The sequence below is a fragment of the Sycon ciliatum genome, chromosome 2 (assembly GCF_964019385.1).
Source record: "Sycon ciliatum chromosome 2, ocSycCili1.1, whole genome shotgun sequence".
Taxonomy (NCBI): domain Eukaryota; kingdom Metazoa; phylum Porifera; class Calcarea; order Leucosolenida; family Sycettidae; genus Sycon; species Sycon ciliatum.
The window spans coordinates 22,959,866-22,979,229 of record NC_088644.1 but is presented as its reverse complement, the minus strand read 5'-3'; the positions used below and the strand labels follow the sequence as shown (position 1 = coordinate 22,979,229).

Genomic DNA, 19,364 nt, shown 5'->3' with positions numbered 1-19,364 from the left:
AGTACGGGTGCATAGTAAGCTTCAGTGTATGCTGTACAGAACTATGGTGGCAATTCTCAGTGATCCCAGTCTGCTCTGCATGGTTAGATCTATGTGCTAACTCAATGTAATGGTATTATGCTCCTGCCTGTCATGTGCAGGCCAGTGCAACGCAAGCTGAGAGAGTTTCTGAATCCGGTCTTTGCAGAGTTTTCTGTTAACCTCTACGTGTGTGGTCATTACCACAACTGTGAGTACAAGCATGAATATAACATAGCCTAGCAAAACTACAGAAAAACCTGGTGTAAGCGACCTCTGGGTTTAGCGACCACCTGCTCTTAACGACCGTTTTTCCATGCACCGACAGTTCTACACAGACACTGTGGGACCTGGTTCTAAAGACCACCAGGCTTTAACGACCGCTTTTGCTTGCACCGTGGGGTGGTCGCTTACACCAGGTTTACCTGTACGTGATTATCCAAGGCTCTTAACTGTTACAACATATACTTGACCTTGTGCAATGAAGAGAAACTGGGGTTTGCATGTCTGGTATTGGTTTTACAGATTTTACAGATCACAGCGTTCATAAGGGCGCGTTCAGACTACCGATAAAAAGTGACCGATTGAGAAAGTCGCCAAGGTGATTTGATCACGTGACGTTACTGGCACGTTACCGGTGGGAAAGTTTTACTGCCGCGGCTGCTGCGGCAGTAAACTTTTACTGGCAGTAAAAAAGTGCTCAGGCTGCATGCGCGCTGCGAAAAAAAGGGAAAATCCCTTGTCAGTGCCGCGGCCGCGGTGAGAGCTGAAAACTTCACGGTAACGTTAGTTTGTTATCGGTAGTGTGAATGTCCTTCACGGTTTATCGGCATTCACGGTTTGACGGGGTTCACGGTAGTCTGAACGCGCCCTTATAGTATAGTGAACTGAGGTTTACTGTACGAATGTTTTCATGGTAGCCAATACAGCATCTTTCTTGAAGAACACAAGGGAAGTGTGTGTGTGTGTGTGTGTGTGTGTGTGTGTGTGTGTGTGTGTGTGTGTGTGTGTGTGTGTGTGTGCACCACATACCACCACCGCATACAGTGATTTCCAATCGATAGATTGCGGGTTCGATTCCCGACGATTATGGTCACACACGTCTTTCTTCTCTTTCTCAGACTCTTCCTGACTTTTCTTTCATTCTCCTGGGTGGTTACCAACAGCCAGTGCATGCCGGAGTATGTGGTGTCATGTGTGTGCGGGAAAAAAAAAAAAAAAAAAAATGAAAAATGAAAAAGACCAAAAAAGGGATTCACTGGCCAGAAAATGTCACTCCAAATAGCTGTATGGTGTAGACCAGGCTGAATAGTGACGGTCAATTCTTCAGCCTTGCAAGCTGTTGAATGGTGTAATCCCAGCACAAGTTGCTATGGCTTCTGCCGTAGCATTGCTATCATCGCCTCCGGCGATGGGCGTCAAAGGTCAAGGTCAAAGGTGTGTGTGTGTGTGTGTGTGTGTGTGTGTGTGTTATGCCATTTAACTTGCCCACTTCTCCTGTATATCAGTGTAGCAACACCTGAAAGGGACATTATTGAGCACAAATATAGTTGAGCAGCAATAATGTATTTCATTCCACCCATAGTTGCTAACTTATCATGTATCAACCACCCAACATTTCGAACTGAGATGTTGCGAGTTGGTGCTTCTCTTGTGCTCGAGACGGAAGCCGTGAGTCAGTCGAGTGTCATTCCGTCGGCAGAAAATGCAAGCTCCAGCATTGGAGCATCGTGAACACATATTGTGTGGTGTAAGGTGTGAGCAGGCCAAAATGAGATAATGTGATTCGAAACAACTGGTGGCTGGTGACCATGACGACGAGCAAATTGCAGATGATGGTGCTATGGAACTGGAGAGCTGCTTGGCATACTGCTGGGTGATAATGGAGCTGGAATTTGCACTTCCTGACAACTGAATGAATGACTCACGGCTAGGGAGCTGATTGGCACACTGGGTCAGATCAGAGTGAGACACATCACAGTCGCTGTTTGTTGGCGAAAATAATGCTGCCAGGAAAATCATGATCAAAGCCAGATGAGAGAATTTCTTTCTCATGTTATTCAGTGGGTTTAAAAATGCCCGAGTCCTTACACAGCGTATGCAACACCAATGTGTCTGATTTCGATGCAGATGTTCGCACCGCACCAATATCAAGCAATGGCAGTGTGGTGTCTACAGGCACAGTACACATCACTGCCGGCACTGGTGGCGCTGATCTTGGCACTGGCGAGGTGGGTGAATCAGGAGATTGGGCCTCGCCGCAGCACATTCTCGTGATTGTATTCCTCATCCCGAGTTTTCTTTCCTTTTCTGTTGTCCTCGTCTCTTGTCTTTCTGCTCGTCTCTTGTCTTTCTGCACGTCTCTTGTTTTCCCTGTTAGCTCATCTCTCATTTTATTCCATCAGTTTATGTCATTTAGCTTCCAAAGGCTAGTAGAGTCCTATCAAGAGAATCTCACAAGTCACATACACTATACACTGCATACACTATACACTACATACACTATACACTACATACACTATACACTACATACACTATACACTGCATACACTATACACTGCATACACTATACACTACATACACTATACATGTAGATGAGTCATATACACTAAACGTGTACGTAAATGTAAGGTGAAAAGAAGAGAATGTTGGTAAGAGATGCGGATTAGATATGGAACTCAGGAATGCATGAATATTGTGTTTGTTAGTCAGTATCTATTAGCCAGCTGTTAATGATTCACGATGTCTTATAGGCCAAATAGTCGTTTACCAACAATAGAATGCACATACTCTGTGACTAATTCGAGCAGATCTTGAGAGAAAAAAACTCTCTTACACGGAGAAGTGCATAACTATCCGGGCAGCTTTTCCATTGTGTTGCTAGACAGAATATTCTTACTCACTTAATCCATCCATCTCTCTCTCTATCTCTATCCGAGTCTCTCTCTCTCTCTCTCTCTCTCTCTCTCTCTCTCTCCCTCTCTCTCTCTATCTATCTATCAATCTATCTATCTCTCTCACTCTCTCACTCTCAACATCTAGAGTGGAGAAATATTGACTCCATTCACTTAACACAGCACACTTTATTTTTCAACCCTTAATGGCCTTATCAATCGCACTGTGTATTGTGGCTGAGACTCAGAGTGATATGACTGATAATGATGGCACAAACATGTACATGCAAAGAGATGAACTGCCTCTTGGCTCTTCTGCATACATTGTCAATGACTCCACTGTTCCGGTGTAGACATCCACACAGATATATGGAGTTTCTATGATTCTTATGTCTTTACTAACAGATTCATGCTCTTGAATGTTTGTATTATCTCTGTCATCTCAGTATCATCCAGTTCCCTGGGCTGTCAAAAACTTGACAACATTTGGAGTGATTTCTATTGAAACAAGCGGACCACAGACAATGGCAGTGGAGTTTGTTAGCACAACTGGATCAGTACTGGACTCTGTTACGATCAAGCAGAACCAAATGGTCATGAGCGTCTACCAGGCAACTCAAGATCGCATCAACACCAACACCAACCAGCCGTCAAATGTCACCAATAACATGAATACCATGAACAACACGAAGCACTTGAACACCTCGCCAGCGGGCGGTGTCCTTTACGCGAGTAGTGTCTGCACTGTGATCAACGTGCTCAGCCTGGTATACGTATTCATGGGTTGAAGCCGGGTCAGCTTGAAGTCTGATCAACGCCGCTGTATTTGTGTTCATGAAAAATTGCACGCCACATCAGGTGGAACTATCTCTGCTCTGAAGTAACGTGAGTTCCATGCAACAAGAGGACTCGCCAGGAAACTCACTCTTTACACGTACAGAAAGAGGGAGAGACCTGGGAAGTTCTGCAACTCCCTCATCATTTGAGATACTATCTATGGAGTAGGGAAACTGAGAATCCACAAGCACTGGGATTCCACTCAATAACTTATTTTAAAAGCATAATAATATCATAAAATTATGTTAACACGTCATTCTCAGAATTTTAATATCAAAATTCTGAGTTTTTTTATTCACGGCTTGAGGGAAAGACTCAATGTTTTGAGGTACTTTACTTTTGTAATTTTGTACTTTTCATGACCTGGGTTCCCAGTTCCCGTCTACATCTAATTTCCAGGGCAGAAACCATGTTTTTAAGTCGCGCACTAACGTCGCACGCGCTTATTATCACGATCGCGTGTACTTTTGTACATGCATGATTGTGTTGCTATGTGAGAATTGTGCAATTGTGTACAGTACGTGTGTATATGTAGGTTTGATCTACATGTAGCTAGGGGGAGACCATGGGATGCAGCTTTAGTTGGTTCCACCTGATTTTGAATCAAGTATTATCAAAAGCGATTGCAAATGCGCCGGATGCGATGTGCCTGTAGGTGTGTGGTTGTAGAGGCATAGTGTTGCAAAGTGGTAGTTGATCAGATGCAACATCATACAAGTCTGAGTTTGAAATGTAACGGTCTGTCTGAAAATGTTATTCGAAGGATTTGGTGATATGTAAAAAGAAAAGGACCTATAAGTTACTAGCTATGACTAACAGTCCACCAAGGTAACGAGATCCTATACAGTCAGATAGTGCAACAACAAGGCACACAACTGACAAGGACATTCAGACATTCGACGACCTGACACCTAGCCACCAATAAATCGACGAAGCACAAGCCAACAACCTTCCAACTTGGAAGGCTCAGGTGCGGAAAGTTCCAATGAGGTCAAGGGATTTTTTGTGCCTTGTTGTCGCACTACCTGACTCAGGTATATTATCTCGTTACCTTGGTGGACTGTTAGTCATAACTAGTAACTTGTAGGTCCTTTTCTCTTTACATAATTATTACTATTGGCTCAACATCCGAGTTTTTAGGATTCGGTGATGCAGCACTTCTAATTATTTATCAAATCTGGTTTTGTTAAAGGTGGGTCAAGCAGGGAAGCCATCCGTGAAGAGGGAAAGAATTTACTTCAGTTTTATTTGTGAAAATTAATGCGACAGCTATTGGTAAAATGGGCGAAATGGCTTGTCATTATATCAACAGATCGGCATACTCGGGAAGATACATGATCAGCATGGTAAAATTAGATAGGGAGGGATCAAATACAATGTACCAAGGTGCTTATGATCAGACGCTACAGCCTGAGAGTGAGCAACCGGGATTATCAGGAAAGTGGAAGATGGGAACCGTATCAGTGGGAGGAGGAAAAAAGAGACTTCGAGTAGCTCCGTTTTGTCCACATCTGGTCTAAGATACCATGTCTTCATTCATTTGATGATATCAGTAACGATATCAGTGAAGAAGCAATTCCACCTCCAGTACATGTACATGCCTCTCAGGCCGACAGCTGCTGCTTACGCTTTGGATATCATTAAATTTGATGCAAATATGGACGATGGGGTGCAGGGTGTTAAAACTTTTAAAAACGTGCGTGCATCCATAACCATAGAGACAGGACCATAACAAGATGGAGCAACGGATGGTATGGACAAAACACGGAATACTGTATCACCAGTCTACAATATCCATAGGAACAAACCTTAGAGATGATGGGGACTTGTGAAGAGGACACCGTTAGTGAAAACGAGAACAGGAAGCAAACAATCCCAGACAAAACGAAGACCCATTGATGACAAGTTCTCTTTGCCATACAACAAGACTTAGTACAGTACATGACTGGTTATTTCTGAAGCATACAACTAGAGGCATACAGATACTCCAAGCTTCAAGCGAATCATGACATGATAATGCAAATACATGTACATAAATGTACTGTACCTGACCAGAAGGATACCAGTAAAACAGAATCAAGCAAAACTGAACGGAACACAATAACGTCCCAAAGAAGTTTGAACGTCACAAAATAGCCGTGTTCACTAATAAGTGATAGCACGGATTGCTTATCAATGCGAATGATGCCTCGATGGAACAACTGAAAACAGCGTAACTACAAGACTTACTAGTCATGTAAAGCCCACCTACAAAAATGCACAGGGTCTCTGTGATAATAATGTGCGGATTATTGATAGGAGTGACTCAGTCCAGGTTGCCCAATGGGCCATGGCGGTGCGATTATGGACGATGAGGGTTGTCGACAACGCGTTCACAATGCAATGGTGCTCTATGATCCGATCATCTACAGCATGATTGTGTACTTCTTGAAGTAGTCACACGCTCAACCGAGGACAATAATACGAACTGAGGTGTTGCGCCTTGGCGATACATGCAACTGTAGGAGTTGCGACAGTTTGAGCAGCACTATAGTGAATAACACTGAATACGCTGTTTTTGTCTTCTTCTGTCGTGGCCATGGAAATCCGGTCGCACGTCTAGCGGCCCCGGGGTGCTGGCCATATCCATGCAGCCATGGCATGCATTATTACGCTCTGCTGCTGGTCGCGTCGTATCAACATGTGGGGCTGCATGCAACGACTCATCTTCTGTAGATCTACGCGCTGAGGGCGCCGGCCCCGGTCAATCGACTGGATTTCCATGTCCGCGACAGTACATTTGCGGTCCTGTTCATGTAGATCCGTGGATCTATCCGCCTGTAAAAAAAAGTACATCCACGTTTGTGTGAGTTGACCGTCGATGATAGTTTCATGTGCATGTTGCATGTATGTCGTCGCAGCTGAATCCATTTTTGCTATAATATTGTTAGGTGGTATTATCTGATTATCGGACGAGGTAGAGTGGCACAGAGACAGTCTGTAAAGCGTAGCCCCCACCCCATCACACCCACTGTGACCCACCCTCCTCTGACCTGCCAGATTTCACATTATGACTGCTGCAGTGCTGAACATGCATTTTTGCACAGCGTTATTTAGAAGCACAGGAACGAAAGCCTTTCGAAGCAGTTTCGTACCTTCTCACCGGCCGACACTGGCGACAGCTGCCAGAATGCACCGCGATCCTCCTCGTGACAAGCACTGACAGAAGTAACACAATGTGGGGTGCCAGTCACCGGGTTGTTGACGACGTGTTTGTAGCACTGGAAACGGAGCGTGTCGTGTCGGGACACCCAGCGTATCGGGACACCCAGATGATGTTAGGCCTTAGGCCAAGTCAGGGCCTGGAGACTAGTGCCGTTACCAGGATGTCGTGTTCTTTGAGAGCAAACACTGCATCACTCTAGTCTAGTTCAGCTCAATTATAATAATATTATTTATTTGTTGCCATTATTGACTGAATTCCCCGAAGCACTGTGCGTGTTTGTGTTTCGTAGCAGTGGTTCTTTGACCGCAGGCCAGATTCCATAGCTGTATCACTAGATTTAGCTGTTGGATTTACATTGTACTTCTCTTGTGTCCAGCCTGTACAGGCCAAGGACTTGAAATCATCAGTGCAGGGGAGGTATCAAGGATAGTTTTGTATCGCATGTTGAGAGGGGGATCATGTACAGCTTAGGTTGAGTGAGAACATCTTCTCCGCAGATGGATACACCTGTACACGCAAGGCAACGGCATCCGGAGGGAACGCTAGCTAGCTAGCTAAGGAGTCGTTACCAACATGTGGCTTTGCTGTGTGAGTGCTGGTATACATGTATGTGTGCTATTGCTATGTCAGTTTGTACTGTGCAATCCATGATTTTATTCAAAGCCCCACATAAGTGAATAAAAGCTAGAGAGAAAAAGGGAACCCCCCCCCCCCCCCCAAGGAGGAGTAAAGGAGTACAGGTGGAAAAGGAAAGATAAGAACATTGAAAGGATCGGTCACGCAATACGGTTAATTCCCATCGTGGATAGGATAATTATTCAATTGCCATTCCCACTGTTAAGGGAAGTAATTATGAAAATAATATTTACCAAGCATGCCTGAAAAGACGCAGAACACACTATTATTGATGCAGCCAGCCTACAAATCATACAAGCGGCATTGATCGAGAAATGATGAGCGTGCTCGGCGGCGCAAATGGATGCCAAGCATCCACGGAAACACGTTACAAACCATTTCAATAGCAAGAAAGACATACAGCACCTCAACCTTGCCATAACATTTGAACTTTTTGAATAATGCAAATAACAAATCAGAATGCTTCTTGATAATTAGGCCAGCCAAATTCTATACTGCACGTGAACACTCCTGGCTGCACATGCCATTGGTGGCAAAAACCAAGCGCGTGAATGTACCTCTCTCAACAAGTATCACCCTCTGCAGGTAGGCTCTCTTCTTCTGTAGTTCATTCCTGGTTAACTGAGCAAGAACCTATGCTTTCGACAGCAAGGACGCTGAGGGATGAGTCACCCTAACAAAGAATGCGTCTTGCTGCCGAGACCAGAAGACCCTTGCATAGATATACAGATGAGTCTCCAGACGCCGGTTGTTTCCTAAAGATTCCATAATTTTTTGCAACTTATGCTTTTCGCAACCGTGCCAAAACAAGTGCTAGTTGCTGAAATCGCATCCATATTTTCAGAAAATGCTCAAATGTTGCTAATATATAATATCGCAACTTAAAATTGGAGAGTTCTAGTGCAAAACCACCAAAAGTGCCGGTAGCCAGTTGCATGTATCCTATATCATTCCAGTGCATGGAAAGGGGAATGCACATTATCGTAACTACCGTTGATCTCCTGTTTATCTGAAATGAGTCTGAAGTGAAGGCAGGCGAGAAATGAGCGAGCATGCATTTGTCCGACATGTAGTCCGTGACTTGATCTTTTCACCCCATGCTATGGGGCCAAGGTTGCAGAAAAGCAAGTTGCGAAAACGTTCCGAAAATGAAGAAGGTTGCGAAAGTTGCAAAAGTTGCGATTTCTTCCTAAACAAGGAAAAATTGCGAAAAAAGTGGTGAGCATCTCTGGGAAAGGGCTAACCAGGGAGCGCTTCACCCTCGAGTGGCAGCAGAGGAGGCTCAATTAGCACATTAGGGATGGCCGCATCCATAGCCTCGGCAATCAGGTCATGCAAAGCATTATGCCGGAGAGTGGGGTACCCCCTCCCCCCCCCCCCCCCCCAGTAGGGTACGTTGCTGTATGATCGACGCTGAGGTCTGCACCACATGCGCACGAACTCGGAATGTCCCACAACGGACAGCCATATCGTATTGACAATGCATCGACAAACTCCACTTTGTTTAGGACGCCACCAAGGTTGCCGTCTCCAGTACGGTTCAAGCGACACTACCGGCCACAGTGATCGTCAAAGGAAACCTGTCTGACTTCGGCTCTACGGGCGCACCGAGTAAGTGGTAGTTTTCGTTGTTGTTCTCGCTGTCGCCTTTGTTGACACTTGTCGTCAGTGTCTATGGTTGTTAATTTAGTGGTGTGCACGGGTACCCGTGAGGACCTCGGGTAGACGGGTACAGAATAGTATCTCTGTCTCTCTGTCTGTCTCTGTTTCTCTGTCTGTGTCTCTTTCTCTCTCTCTCTCTCTCTCTCTCTCTCTCTCTCTCTCTCTCTCTCTCTCTCTCTCTCTCTCTCTCTCTCTCTCTCTCTCTCTCTCTCTCTCTCTCTCTCTCTCTCTCTCTCTCTCTCTCTCTCTCTCTCTCTCTCTCTCTCTCTCTCTCTCTCTCTCTCTCTCTCTCTCTCTCTCTCTCTCTCTCTCTCTCTTCTATTGGCGCGCCTGGTTGTGATGAAGCCGAGACCCAAGGTCGGCAGAGCATCCCAGACCACGCCACCACTCCCCTTATTCATGGCTCACACCTGACGGGTTTTCGTGGCTCTAGTAAAAAAAAAAGAAAAAAGAAAAAAGCCACTCTTTGCCAGGGGCTCAGCAGTCAGCCAGCTTGAAAGCCCAGGGTCAGCAGCACACTCCACCAGCAGCCTCTGCTGATTGCACAGCCCCGAGGACATATCCACCTGCAACTGACGATATCGAGACAGACGCAACCTCTGCTCACCCTTGCGGAGAGCCCCTGCCTGAGCAATAACAACACTGGTGGAGCACCATCAGATTTGCACTGAATCACGTCCACAATGGGCCGTGTTACCCTCAGACCCACTCTTCGCTGTTCACTGGCATCCTAGGCACTTGGGAGGGGCAGGACACCGAACCTGACAGGCAGTCCCAAAAGTTTACATTCAATATCTGACAGGTTGGGACGACCAGCCGCGAGCAAGGGCCGGAATCAGGTCTCGTCCAATGGCACTATCCAATTCATCAAAACACGCAGATTCTGGGTCTTTGTGGGATCGCAGATGATAATGCCACTTCCCACGCAGGCCTCTGGTAAAAGCACTGCAAGCCGCATATGGCTACGTCCTGGCAAACAATGCCAACGCACGTACCTCCTTACTCCACAATGCCACATGACGGCACAGACTTCCAGTGATATATTCGTGCGTGCCAATTGCGCCACCCAGATAACGGACACCATCACTCTGTACATCAATTGATGTGTCAGCAAACAAGATCCTTGCTTCCTCCTCCAATCCAGGTTTGACTATTAACTAACTTAGTCTTGGCAGCATTTGGATTGTATCCATACTGTGGACCAAGGGAGGTGATTTCACGCCAAAACGCATGAACTGCCGACAGCCGACCACTAGCTTCGCCGTCATCCGCATACCAGTACTGCTGAATATCCGAGTGATGCTGTCGAAGTTATGATTGTACTGACGTTTCGGCACTTGGCCATCAACAAGTAAGAAGAACAATGCAATCATTGTTCTTCTTACTTGACGATGGCCAAGTGCCGAAACGTTGTAAAATACGGAACTGGTTTGGATGTGTAGTGCTATGGGAATGGGTGTGTCCACCCGAATTCCTTTCGCAGATGAAGCTGCAGGAAGCCTCAGCCCTTCTTCAGATTCAATCTCATGATCCATACATGACAACAGGGTGTAAGGATGTACATGTACCTCTTACACCCTGCTTTATTACAATTTCTGTCTCCTCAAGAGGGGTAAGTAGCAGCATTCTTTGCTTAGCCTTAATCTTCGCGCCTTTAATCTTCGCGCCTAAGATGCGCCATTATGTTTCCCCCCTTTTTGCGCCTAAGATGCGCCATTATGTTCCCCCCTTTTTGCTACAAAAGGGTAAAGTTCACTATCTGTTAGCCATTCTACATTATCAACCTTCACTGACGAGATCCTGATGATCGAAACAGCTGCTGTCTGAAGGAGCAGAGTACTAACTGAAGTGCCGTTTTGCTGATGGTGTGCTGTGGCAAGGTGTTGAGGTCGGCCGGAGAGCGCGGCGGTGTGGTGTGGTGGTTGATAAGATTCTGTCTCCTCGTTGCCTCTTTAAATAGAATAAATTAGCATCAGGTTGAGTAACGTACTAGTAAAGGGAAATGTTTAGTAATAGATACCTCCCTAGAGAGGCGATCCAAACTATTGAACCCCCTTTAATAGGCCAATGCGCACGATGACACATATTAACCGTTCATGCATGTGTTGTATCGGAATCTTTTTGGTTTTCAGTACACGGAACACATGAGCCACTGGAAAAATTTCGACGAGGCCTTTCGTACCAATACTCTTTATAAAGTCGTTGCAATTGTCATACATGTATGAGCAGTCCCTATATGTATATCTTTAAAAAATGCTAAAAGTTAGATTTACATTGTCTGTGGCTCGACCGTTATCACCCTGTCGGGCGAGGTGAAGTCCCTGGCGCTGACTTCAGATCTAACTACACTGGTGGATAGGCGGACTGTAGATCGAACTTTCAGTTTCAATGCTTGCGTGAAATACCTCATGGAAGATATCGTGCAGAAAATATTATGCTTTTGTACATGTACATGTACATGTAGAAGAAGGAACCGGGAGCGATCCGTGCCAGTGGATTTACACGTACGATTTACACGTACGATTTACACGTACATGTACATGTAAATGATAGCCCAGAGCAGGCTCGAATACGCAAGCACTGACTACGTTACTTACACTGTCTATTAGTGACAACGTGAGATGTGAGCTGCTGCTCAAATGAGCTAGAGGGTACTTAGATGTATATATGTGCATTACATATTCACACACACACACACACACACACACACGACATACTCACTTGAGAGGTACCACATACTAAATTACATATTGTATTGACGTCGAAACAAGATATTATACCAAGTCCATATTCTTCGTGTTCCGCTGCACCCACAATCTCCGCACTCCTGTCTGATATGTTCTCCCTTCTCCGTCGTGACGGCGTTTACACAGATAAAGGTCACTCGAAGTCAAACAAATAATTCCCTTTCTTTACCCATTGTGCACAATCAAGTTGGATACAAATCCATTTCATTTCTTGGTGCTGAGTCTGCTGTCTGCTTCGCACTCCCCGGATCCTTTCGCACTAATCATATCCCCAATTCATTTCGCCAGGAACTCAACACATACATTCACCTTGGGGGCACCCTGTAATAACACCTTAGGGTCTGTGGGGATTGCCTGAGTAAAATAAAAAGAATAAAAAGTACAACACAAAATAAGTATTTGGTTGCTGCTGCTCATACCACCATTGTAACGACTTTGAAAGGCAACGGTACGAAAGGCGTCGAATGTTCCTCTGGCTGCTGTGCTTCGTGTAATAGTTTTGTTCCTCCAACCATATACGTACATGTATACTTGGAGATCCTTTGTGTCTGAGTGTATATGTACATCTCTGTATTCTTGCCTTGTATCCCTACACGACATGGTAACACGGTACGAGAAACACTAGCACCCGACCACCAGCCTCGAGTTCAGCACTGCGGGATGGCTCATGGCACAGCACATGTTTCAACACCGTGTTAATGAGCATACTGTGAAATGTCCGCTGAAAGGCATCTGCATCGAGTAGCTACACTACTCTTGGCTTCAAAACAAAGACAATCCAGTGCACGCCTTCTTCTTGCACTTAACCCTCTAGGTCCATAGCTGCTCTTTCGTGGAGACGAAAAGTTAAGTTGTCATGTAATCGTTGTCTCTGTAAAGGGTCTGGACCTCTCCGAGTTGAAATCGCTATCCAAGAAGGAACGGATGACAATGTCACGCATGATGCTGTTGATAGCGGGTGTTATTTTGGTCGTGACTGCTCCAGTGATAGATGGACAGCTGTTTTATTCCTACAATCCAGAGATACAGAATGGTGGAAATATTACTGTGCAGTGGAGAAATCCGACCCGCACTGAAACTGTAGGATCCAGTGACAAAGACGAAGTCCGCCTGTACTGCCCACCCGTGAACAACAGTCTATATGATACTGCGTTCATTGACAGATGGAGCATTTTGGAGGCCTCGACTAGTCGAAATGCAGCAGGTACCACTGGTACCATTAGTGTGGGACCTATCATCAACATGAGAGATGAATGCCAGCTAATATTCTTCAGATGGCGACCTCAGATTGGATTTCATCTACCATTCACTACAGAAGTCGGTCAGAACGTTCTTGTGACGTTTCCTCACGAAGGAGCTGAACCTCTGCAAGGTCATATTGCCATGGTAAGCTGGAAAAGGAACAATACACACCTGACTTGCATTGAATATTCACTAATTGAGGGAATGGAAAAGGGAAAAGTCTGAAGAAAAAATTGGCTGTCACCACCAGGACTCAAACCAGGGGGACCTTCGCTAGGATTACATCTACCATTCACTGAAGGAAGTGGTGAGAACGTTCTTGTGAGGTTTCCTCATCAAGGATGATCTGAATCCCTGCAAGGTTATATTGCCATGGTAAGCTGGAAAAGGGGAAACATGTTCAAGGAAGGTATTGAATTTTAAAATTATTGATTTCCTGGACCATCCCGCCAGCCTTGTGTGTGATATCATAACTTCTAGATTGAATGCAAAGTCACACTGCCATGGTCAGAAAGGGACAACTACATTGTGTTGTGTTGTATTTTATTTTTGTATTGATTTATTTGATTTATTTGAATTCAGTATCTCAACAGTATAATGTGCAACTTGAGAACATCCGAATGACAATATACATCAACATAAAATGTGTGGGATATGAATGTACTGTTATAGGTGCTACAGTTAATCATTTTATCGCAAGTTGCGGGACTAAACTAATGATATTAGTTTATGCAAGTACACAAGAAATAAAAGCTGAATAACCTGTAGCTATGGTACTGAAAGACGTTCCGCGAATGTAAACACCAGCATAAAGGACCCACATGAAAGCCCGATCCCTATTTTTAATTTTTATGCATTCTATCATTTCAATGTACTGTGTGCACCACCTACACGAAACGAAAAACCAATAGGCCAGCTTCTACGGAAAAACACTCTACAATTGTGTTATGCATAAACGATTCTTGCGGACATGACTTGACAGCATGCACATGAGCGCGAGCTCCCACGTAGTCTACGTAGGGATGAACAAACATACACCCACGCGCACATTCGAATACGCATGTATATACATGCAGATAGGAATGCATGAAAACACACACACACACACACACACACACACACACACACGTACACACACACACGTACACACATACACACACACACACACGTACACACACACACACGTACACACACACACACACACACACACATGCAAACACACACACACACACACACACACACACACTAATACTACTATTGACAGCTGCCAGAAATGGCCACGCCGCTCCCCGAAGGGAGGTACTGTCAGAGAGGTTAGGGGAGAGGTAGGCTGTGCTTTGGCGCTCCAGGTCCTGTCGCCTCTGAAACTGGTGTTGATTACAGACTCGGCAATGATGTTCAAAGTGCTGGCGATCAGTCACTGTAGGGCGCTTCGGGCGGGGTCCACAGCGATGGCGCTTGAGGCCAGCAGTAGACTTGAAAGTACATCGCTAGGCGTTCGGTCGCCACAGTTGTCACTCTCTTGGCACTTATGCACTGTAAGCCCACCCTTGCTCCGGAGCCATCTACTGCAGGCAGGACACTGCACTGACCCAGGCTGTTGTGGTGCGGGGACCTGTCGGACTGCTGTGCACTTGTTTGGTAGGTGGATAAAGAAATGGAGCTTAATTCGAGGAAGTGCCTTCCAAAAGGCTTGCATGGTTCTGCCGATTTCACTGCCTTTCGAGCAGAATCTGCCAATTTTACGAGCATTATCCACCAAGGCCTTAAAGGCTGTTCATAGGTAGACAAGAGACAAGTTTTTTATTAGAATAAAAGATGAAGTAGAAACTCAGAAAGATTCAATCTGGCAACGACAGAGAAGACTCTCACAAAGATGCATGCATGCATACACAGTGCCAGTGGCGTCATACCAGAACACGCCCCTTCGAAGATAAAATTCCATGGGTGTCGACCGAACACAACAATAACTAACACAGTATCATAATGATGATTATACTCTCAATAACACACACACACACACACACACACACACACACACACACAGGCTGCTTCTTTCATCTCACCCAGAACAGAAGAAGAGATAATTATTACTATTAGCAATGTGATGAACGGCTGAGGGCTCTGCTACAGTCCGTCGAGCAGCGACCACCAAGAGAGTTCCTCCGTGGAGTAGCACATAATCTGGCGCTCAATGTTGTCGAAGAGGCGGCTACTACCGTCACTGATTGTAGTGGACTGGACATGTTATCAAGAGAGTCGTAAACCTACGACTTCCTGGTGCATCTACTTGTACTGGTGATTGTAGAATGTGTACAACTGTATGGAATTTGATGCGAACAGGCGAATTATTCCAATTTATGCGATTCGTATGCAATTTGCCTCGAATTATGTTATTATTCGATTTTGGTACAAGTAGGAATTATGCGAAAAATTATGCTAAGATTTTCCGTCAAGGCCTACTTGGATGATAGCCATTGGCGGATAATGCTCGAAAAGGTGGCAGATTCTGCTCGAAAAGCAGTAAAATTGGCAGCACCATACAAACCTTATGGCGGGCAATTCCTCGAATTCTGCTCCATTTCTTTATCCACATACCAAATATGCATGAAACTTACTTACCAGAAAAAGTACCGAATTCTGCCAATTTTTCTGCCGGCATTATCCGCATACCGTATTATCTCTAATATAAGCACGGTCCTTTATTTTTTCAATGTACCTCCGCCCCGTGCTATTAATGGAGACGTTCCTTTATTGGAGACTGTTCCATTATTATTTCAACCTCATTTCAGAGGCATGTTGCCATGCCAAATTCATGTATGACACACACATTTCAGGGGTTTTTTCGCCGGTACAGATAATGAATTTACACAGTGTGCTTATAATGGAGACTGAGCACTTTATTTTTTGAATGCCGCCCCAAGGTGTTCTATTATTGGAGACGTGCTATTATTGGAGACTGTGCTTATATTAGAGATAATACGGTATGCCTATTGGATGACGACTACGCCATAGCTCAGTGGTTAGAGCATCACTAGCACTGGCCATAAGCGAGGGTCCCTGGTTCGAGTCCTGGTGGTTACTGTCAATTTTTTCTTCAGCCTTTTCCCGTTTGCATCTTTCCTTCAAACCATGTACCAGGGAGTAGTAAAATACAGTATTTTACTACTCCCTGCTTCAAACTAATAAAAATTAATTTAATCTATGTGGAGGCAATAATTAGAGTTATGAAAAGTATGAAATCCGCAAACATTACCACGTAGCACGAGAACTCTAGATGTATCCGCTTCCAGAATCAATTTCTTCTTCCTATCATAGTTTGTTTGGAGAAGTAGCGTTTCTCCGCGCTCTTCTTCGGGAGAGCGAACAGTTTTGTTTTTTTTATCAAAATGGAGTGAAGGAGGGAATGGAGCGAGGGATGAGAGCGCACGGACGGCCAGTGTTGAGTCGCGACTGGCAGCTGTTCGGCTGGTTAGTCACCCGGAGCTCCGTCAACGCGGGCATGGAGCTGATGCGAGCGCGTGGCCGAGGTTGCGCTGACTGGTTGGCGGCGGCTAGCCGAGCTCGCCGACGTGCATGGCCTCAATAACCGAACTGCCACCCCAACACCGGCAACGCAACGGCTGCAGAATGTTGAGTTTGCCTTGTTCGTCCTGCCAATGTTTCATGCAAGTAATGTCTTTTTCCTGAACGTTCTAACCTTTTTTCCAATAATAATTGTCTGTGCATGTGAAAATGGTTTACCCATGTTGTTTAGGGTGCGTTCTTATTATTCTCTAGCTTCTAGAAGAAGAAGAAAAAGAGAAGTCAAAGAAACTGGGATTATTCAAGAACGGGTCTCGAAGAATTCGGAGATATTTTGCACATGTCAAGCAAAATGAAGCGCCAAAGGGGCTCTTGAGTGATGAATGTAGTATGCACGTGTGCATATGCGAAAAGGGAAATGCGTACACTCATGATTAACACGTGGCTTTTTGTCATAGTTCGCATGTGCTGATCCCAAACCGTGGGAATCTCCAAGTTTCAACCACCTCTGAAGCTTGGAGAGCTTGGAGAGCTTTGGAGAGCCTCCTAAAAGTCGGAGAGGATATAAGAACAGCTCTCGAACTTTTCGGAGAGTCTCCAACTTTTCTGAGAGGATTTAAGAACGCACCCTTAGTTTCGACTACGTGGTTCTCGGCTGCAGTTTATAAGTAGAATTGTACTATCATGTACAGACAGTCAGTACACTCGTGTTATGTCGCTTTGCCACTGTGTACCGTCAGCTGTCATGATTCCTGTATTCATCAAAGAACAACAACAACAACAACAACAACAACAACAACAACAACAACAACAACAACAACAGATAGTTGAAATCTCGTGTGTTTTTAGGACTGTCTGATTACATGTATAATAATAATTCCTTTTGCCTATTCTGCAGTTGCACGCGTGTGTTCACCCCATTGGCCTCGCTCGTTCCTCATTTCTTTTGTTCATTTGGCTTATGCGAAGACTAGCCAAGCTTGCTTTGTGATGTCAACGCGAACAAGCGTATAATAATAATATTATAATTATCATCAGAGGGAAACAAGAAACTAAGGCCTCGTTTACACGATAACGATTGAAAAACGTTTTTGTCAAAAACGTTTTCAAAAGAATACGCTTCCACAGATTTTGATAAGGGCGTTTACACGACAATGCTGAAAAACGTTTCAAACGAAAAACGGCCTTCAAAGTGTTTTTCAATCGTTTTCGTTCCGTTTCGTTCTCGTGTAAACGGCAAAAACGTTTTACTACTACGAGCCTTGTACTCAAAACATGCCGCGGCCAGCCTGCTCCATGCCAACTTATTGCACGTGACCATTGCGCGCCGAAAAACGCGTTGCAGTGTACACGCTTATCGTTTTCGTGTAAACAGCAAAAACGTTTCGAAAACGATTGAGAAACGTTTTTCAATCGTTGCCGTGTAAATGAGGCCTAACGCTATCACATGCTTGCCAATCCCAGGTCTGGACAAGTAGTGACCAAATAACAGACTTGTCAACAGACTACATGTTTGAAAAGCGTGCACAGTCGCATGTGTGAAGCGAGGCATGTACATGTACAAGTAATTGGAAAGAGAAAGACCAAGGAACTACAAGTTACGCTATACTGTCCACTAACACCACCAGTTCAGTGTCTGCTCTATGATTGTAGGACAGCCGGGTACACGTGTACCTGGCGCAACCATTTCAACCGGGTCGGAGCTGGGTACACATGTAATAGTAGTGGTAGGAGTAGAATTTATTATTTTGATAGGTACCTGGCGCCGCTGTCTCACCAGCCGCGTCACATGCTTTAACTGGTTGGTTGGTTTATTTTAATTCGGACAATAAATGGGAACTAGGCCCAATGAAATAAAGGCGAATGGATAAGCTGCATTTAGAAAAGAGAGGACAGGAATTAGAAAATTACGAAAGAAGAAGAAGTATCTGACACATACAAGCCATGTAGTCAGTCCTTTCGGAGTTCGAAAGTGTAAAGTACCAACTGGGTCACAGGTGACCCGGTACTATATTTTCAACCGGGTCCAAGCGCCGCCCAACCGGGTGGATTACCCGGCTCACCCGGCGCTGGAGCAGACACTGCAGTTACTAAACAATCAGCTCATGTGATAACATTGCACGACACTGACCGACGGTACTGACGTTCTACAACTAACTGGCTAACAGTTCTAGCACATCTTGGATGTGCACTCAAACAGCCTTCCAACTTGGAAGGTTCTAAGTTATAGAAATAACATAAGGAGGGGAAGGTGAGCGCAACCAAGATAGCACGAGCTGAAAGTCTCAGCTGTGAAGGACGTTGGCGGATGTTCATGCATGTCGATGACGATACTGGCAAGACCATTGGACAATACGGTCAAACCACGATTCAGGAACGCAAAGCCACATTCCACACAACTTGTGTGGCTCAAAAGATGCGAAGATCAATAAAAGGGGAAGAAGCTATGCGAACAAGAATCATGAAAAACCGAACGCCTCAGTAAAACAGCACTGCACTTCGACTATGACAATTTGGACAATTTAGACAATTAATTTATGACAATTTGGTCTTTCTCTTTGTATAAATTAAACCTTGGCTCTCCATGTAAGTAATTGG

At 45.0% G+C, this 19,364-nt stretch overlaps 3 protein-coding genes across 4 annotated transcripts in view; all 3 read left to right on the top strand.

The window, feature by feature from the left end:
- LOC135810798 (uncharacterized) overlaps positions 1-4,249 on the top strand; it is a 53,554-nt gene extending 49,305 nt beyond the window's left edge. Inside the window, exons 10-12 of the mRNA XM_065324234.1 lie at positions 141-229; positions 2,149-2,249; positions 3,359-4,249. Of these exons, the coding sequence (XP_065180306.1) occupies positions 141-229; positions 2,149-2,249; positions 3,359-3,700 (532 nt within the window). The 3' untranslated portion in view covers positions 3,701-4,249. The remainder of the gene's footprint in view (positions 1-140; positions 230-2,148; positions 2,250-3,358) is intronic.
- An 8,660-nt stretch (positions 4,250-12,909) lies between these two features.
- The window catches only part of LOC135809267 (uncharacterized), a 141,051-nt gene continuing 134,596 nt past the window's right edge, over positions 12,910-19,364 (top strand). Inside the window, exon 1 of one of the 2 annotated variants that reach the window (XM_065322580.1) lies at positions 12,910-13,371. In XM_065322580.1, coding sequence (XP_065178652.1) covers positions 12,924-13,371 — 448 coding nt within the window. In that variant the 5' untranslated portion in view covers positions 12,910-12,923. Of the gene's footprint in view, positions 13,386-19,364 lie in introns of both variants that reach the window. The other variant, XM_065322579.1, reaches the window with a different exon arrangement.
- The window catches only part of LOC135809268 (uncharacterized), a 31,464-nt gene continuing 28,781 nt past the window's right edge, over positions 16,682-19,364 (top strand). Inside the window, exon 1 of the mRNA XM_065322581.1 lies at positions 16,682-16,913. Coding sequence (XP_065178653.1) covers positions 16,818-16,913 — 96 coding nt within the window. The 5' untranslated portion in view covers positions 16,682-16,817. The remainder of the gene's footprint in view (positions 16,914-19,364) is intronic.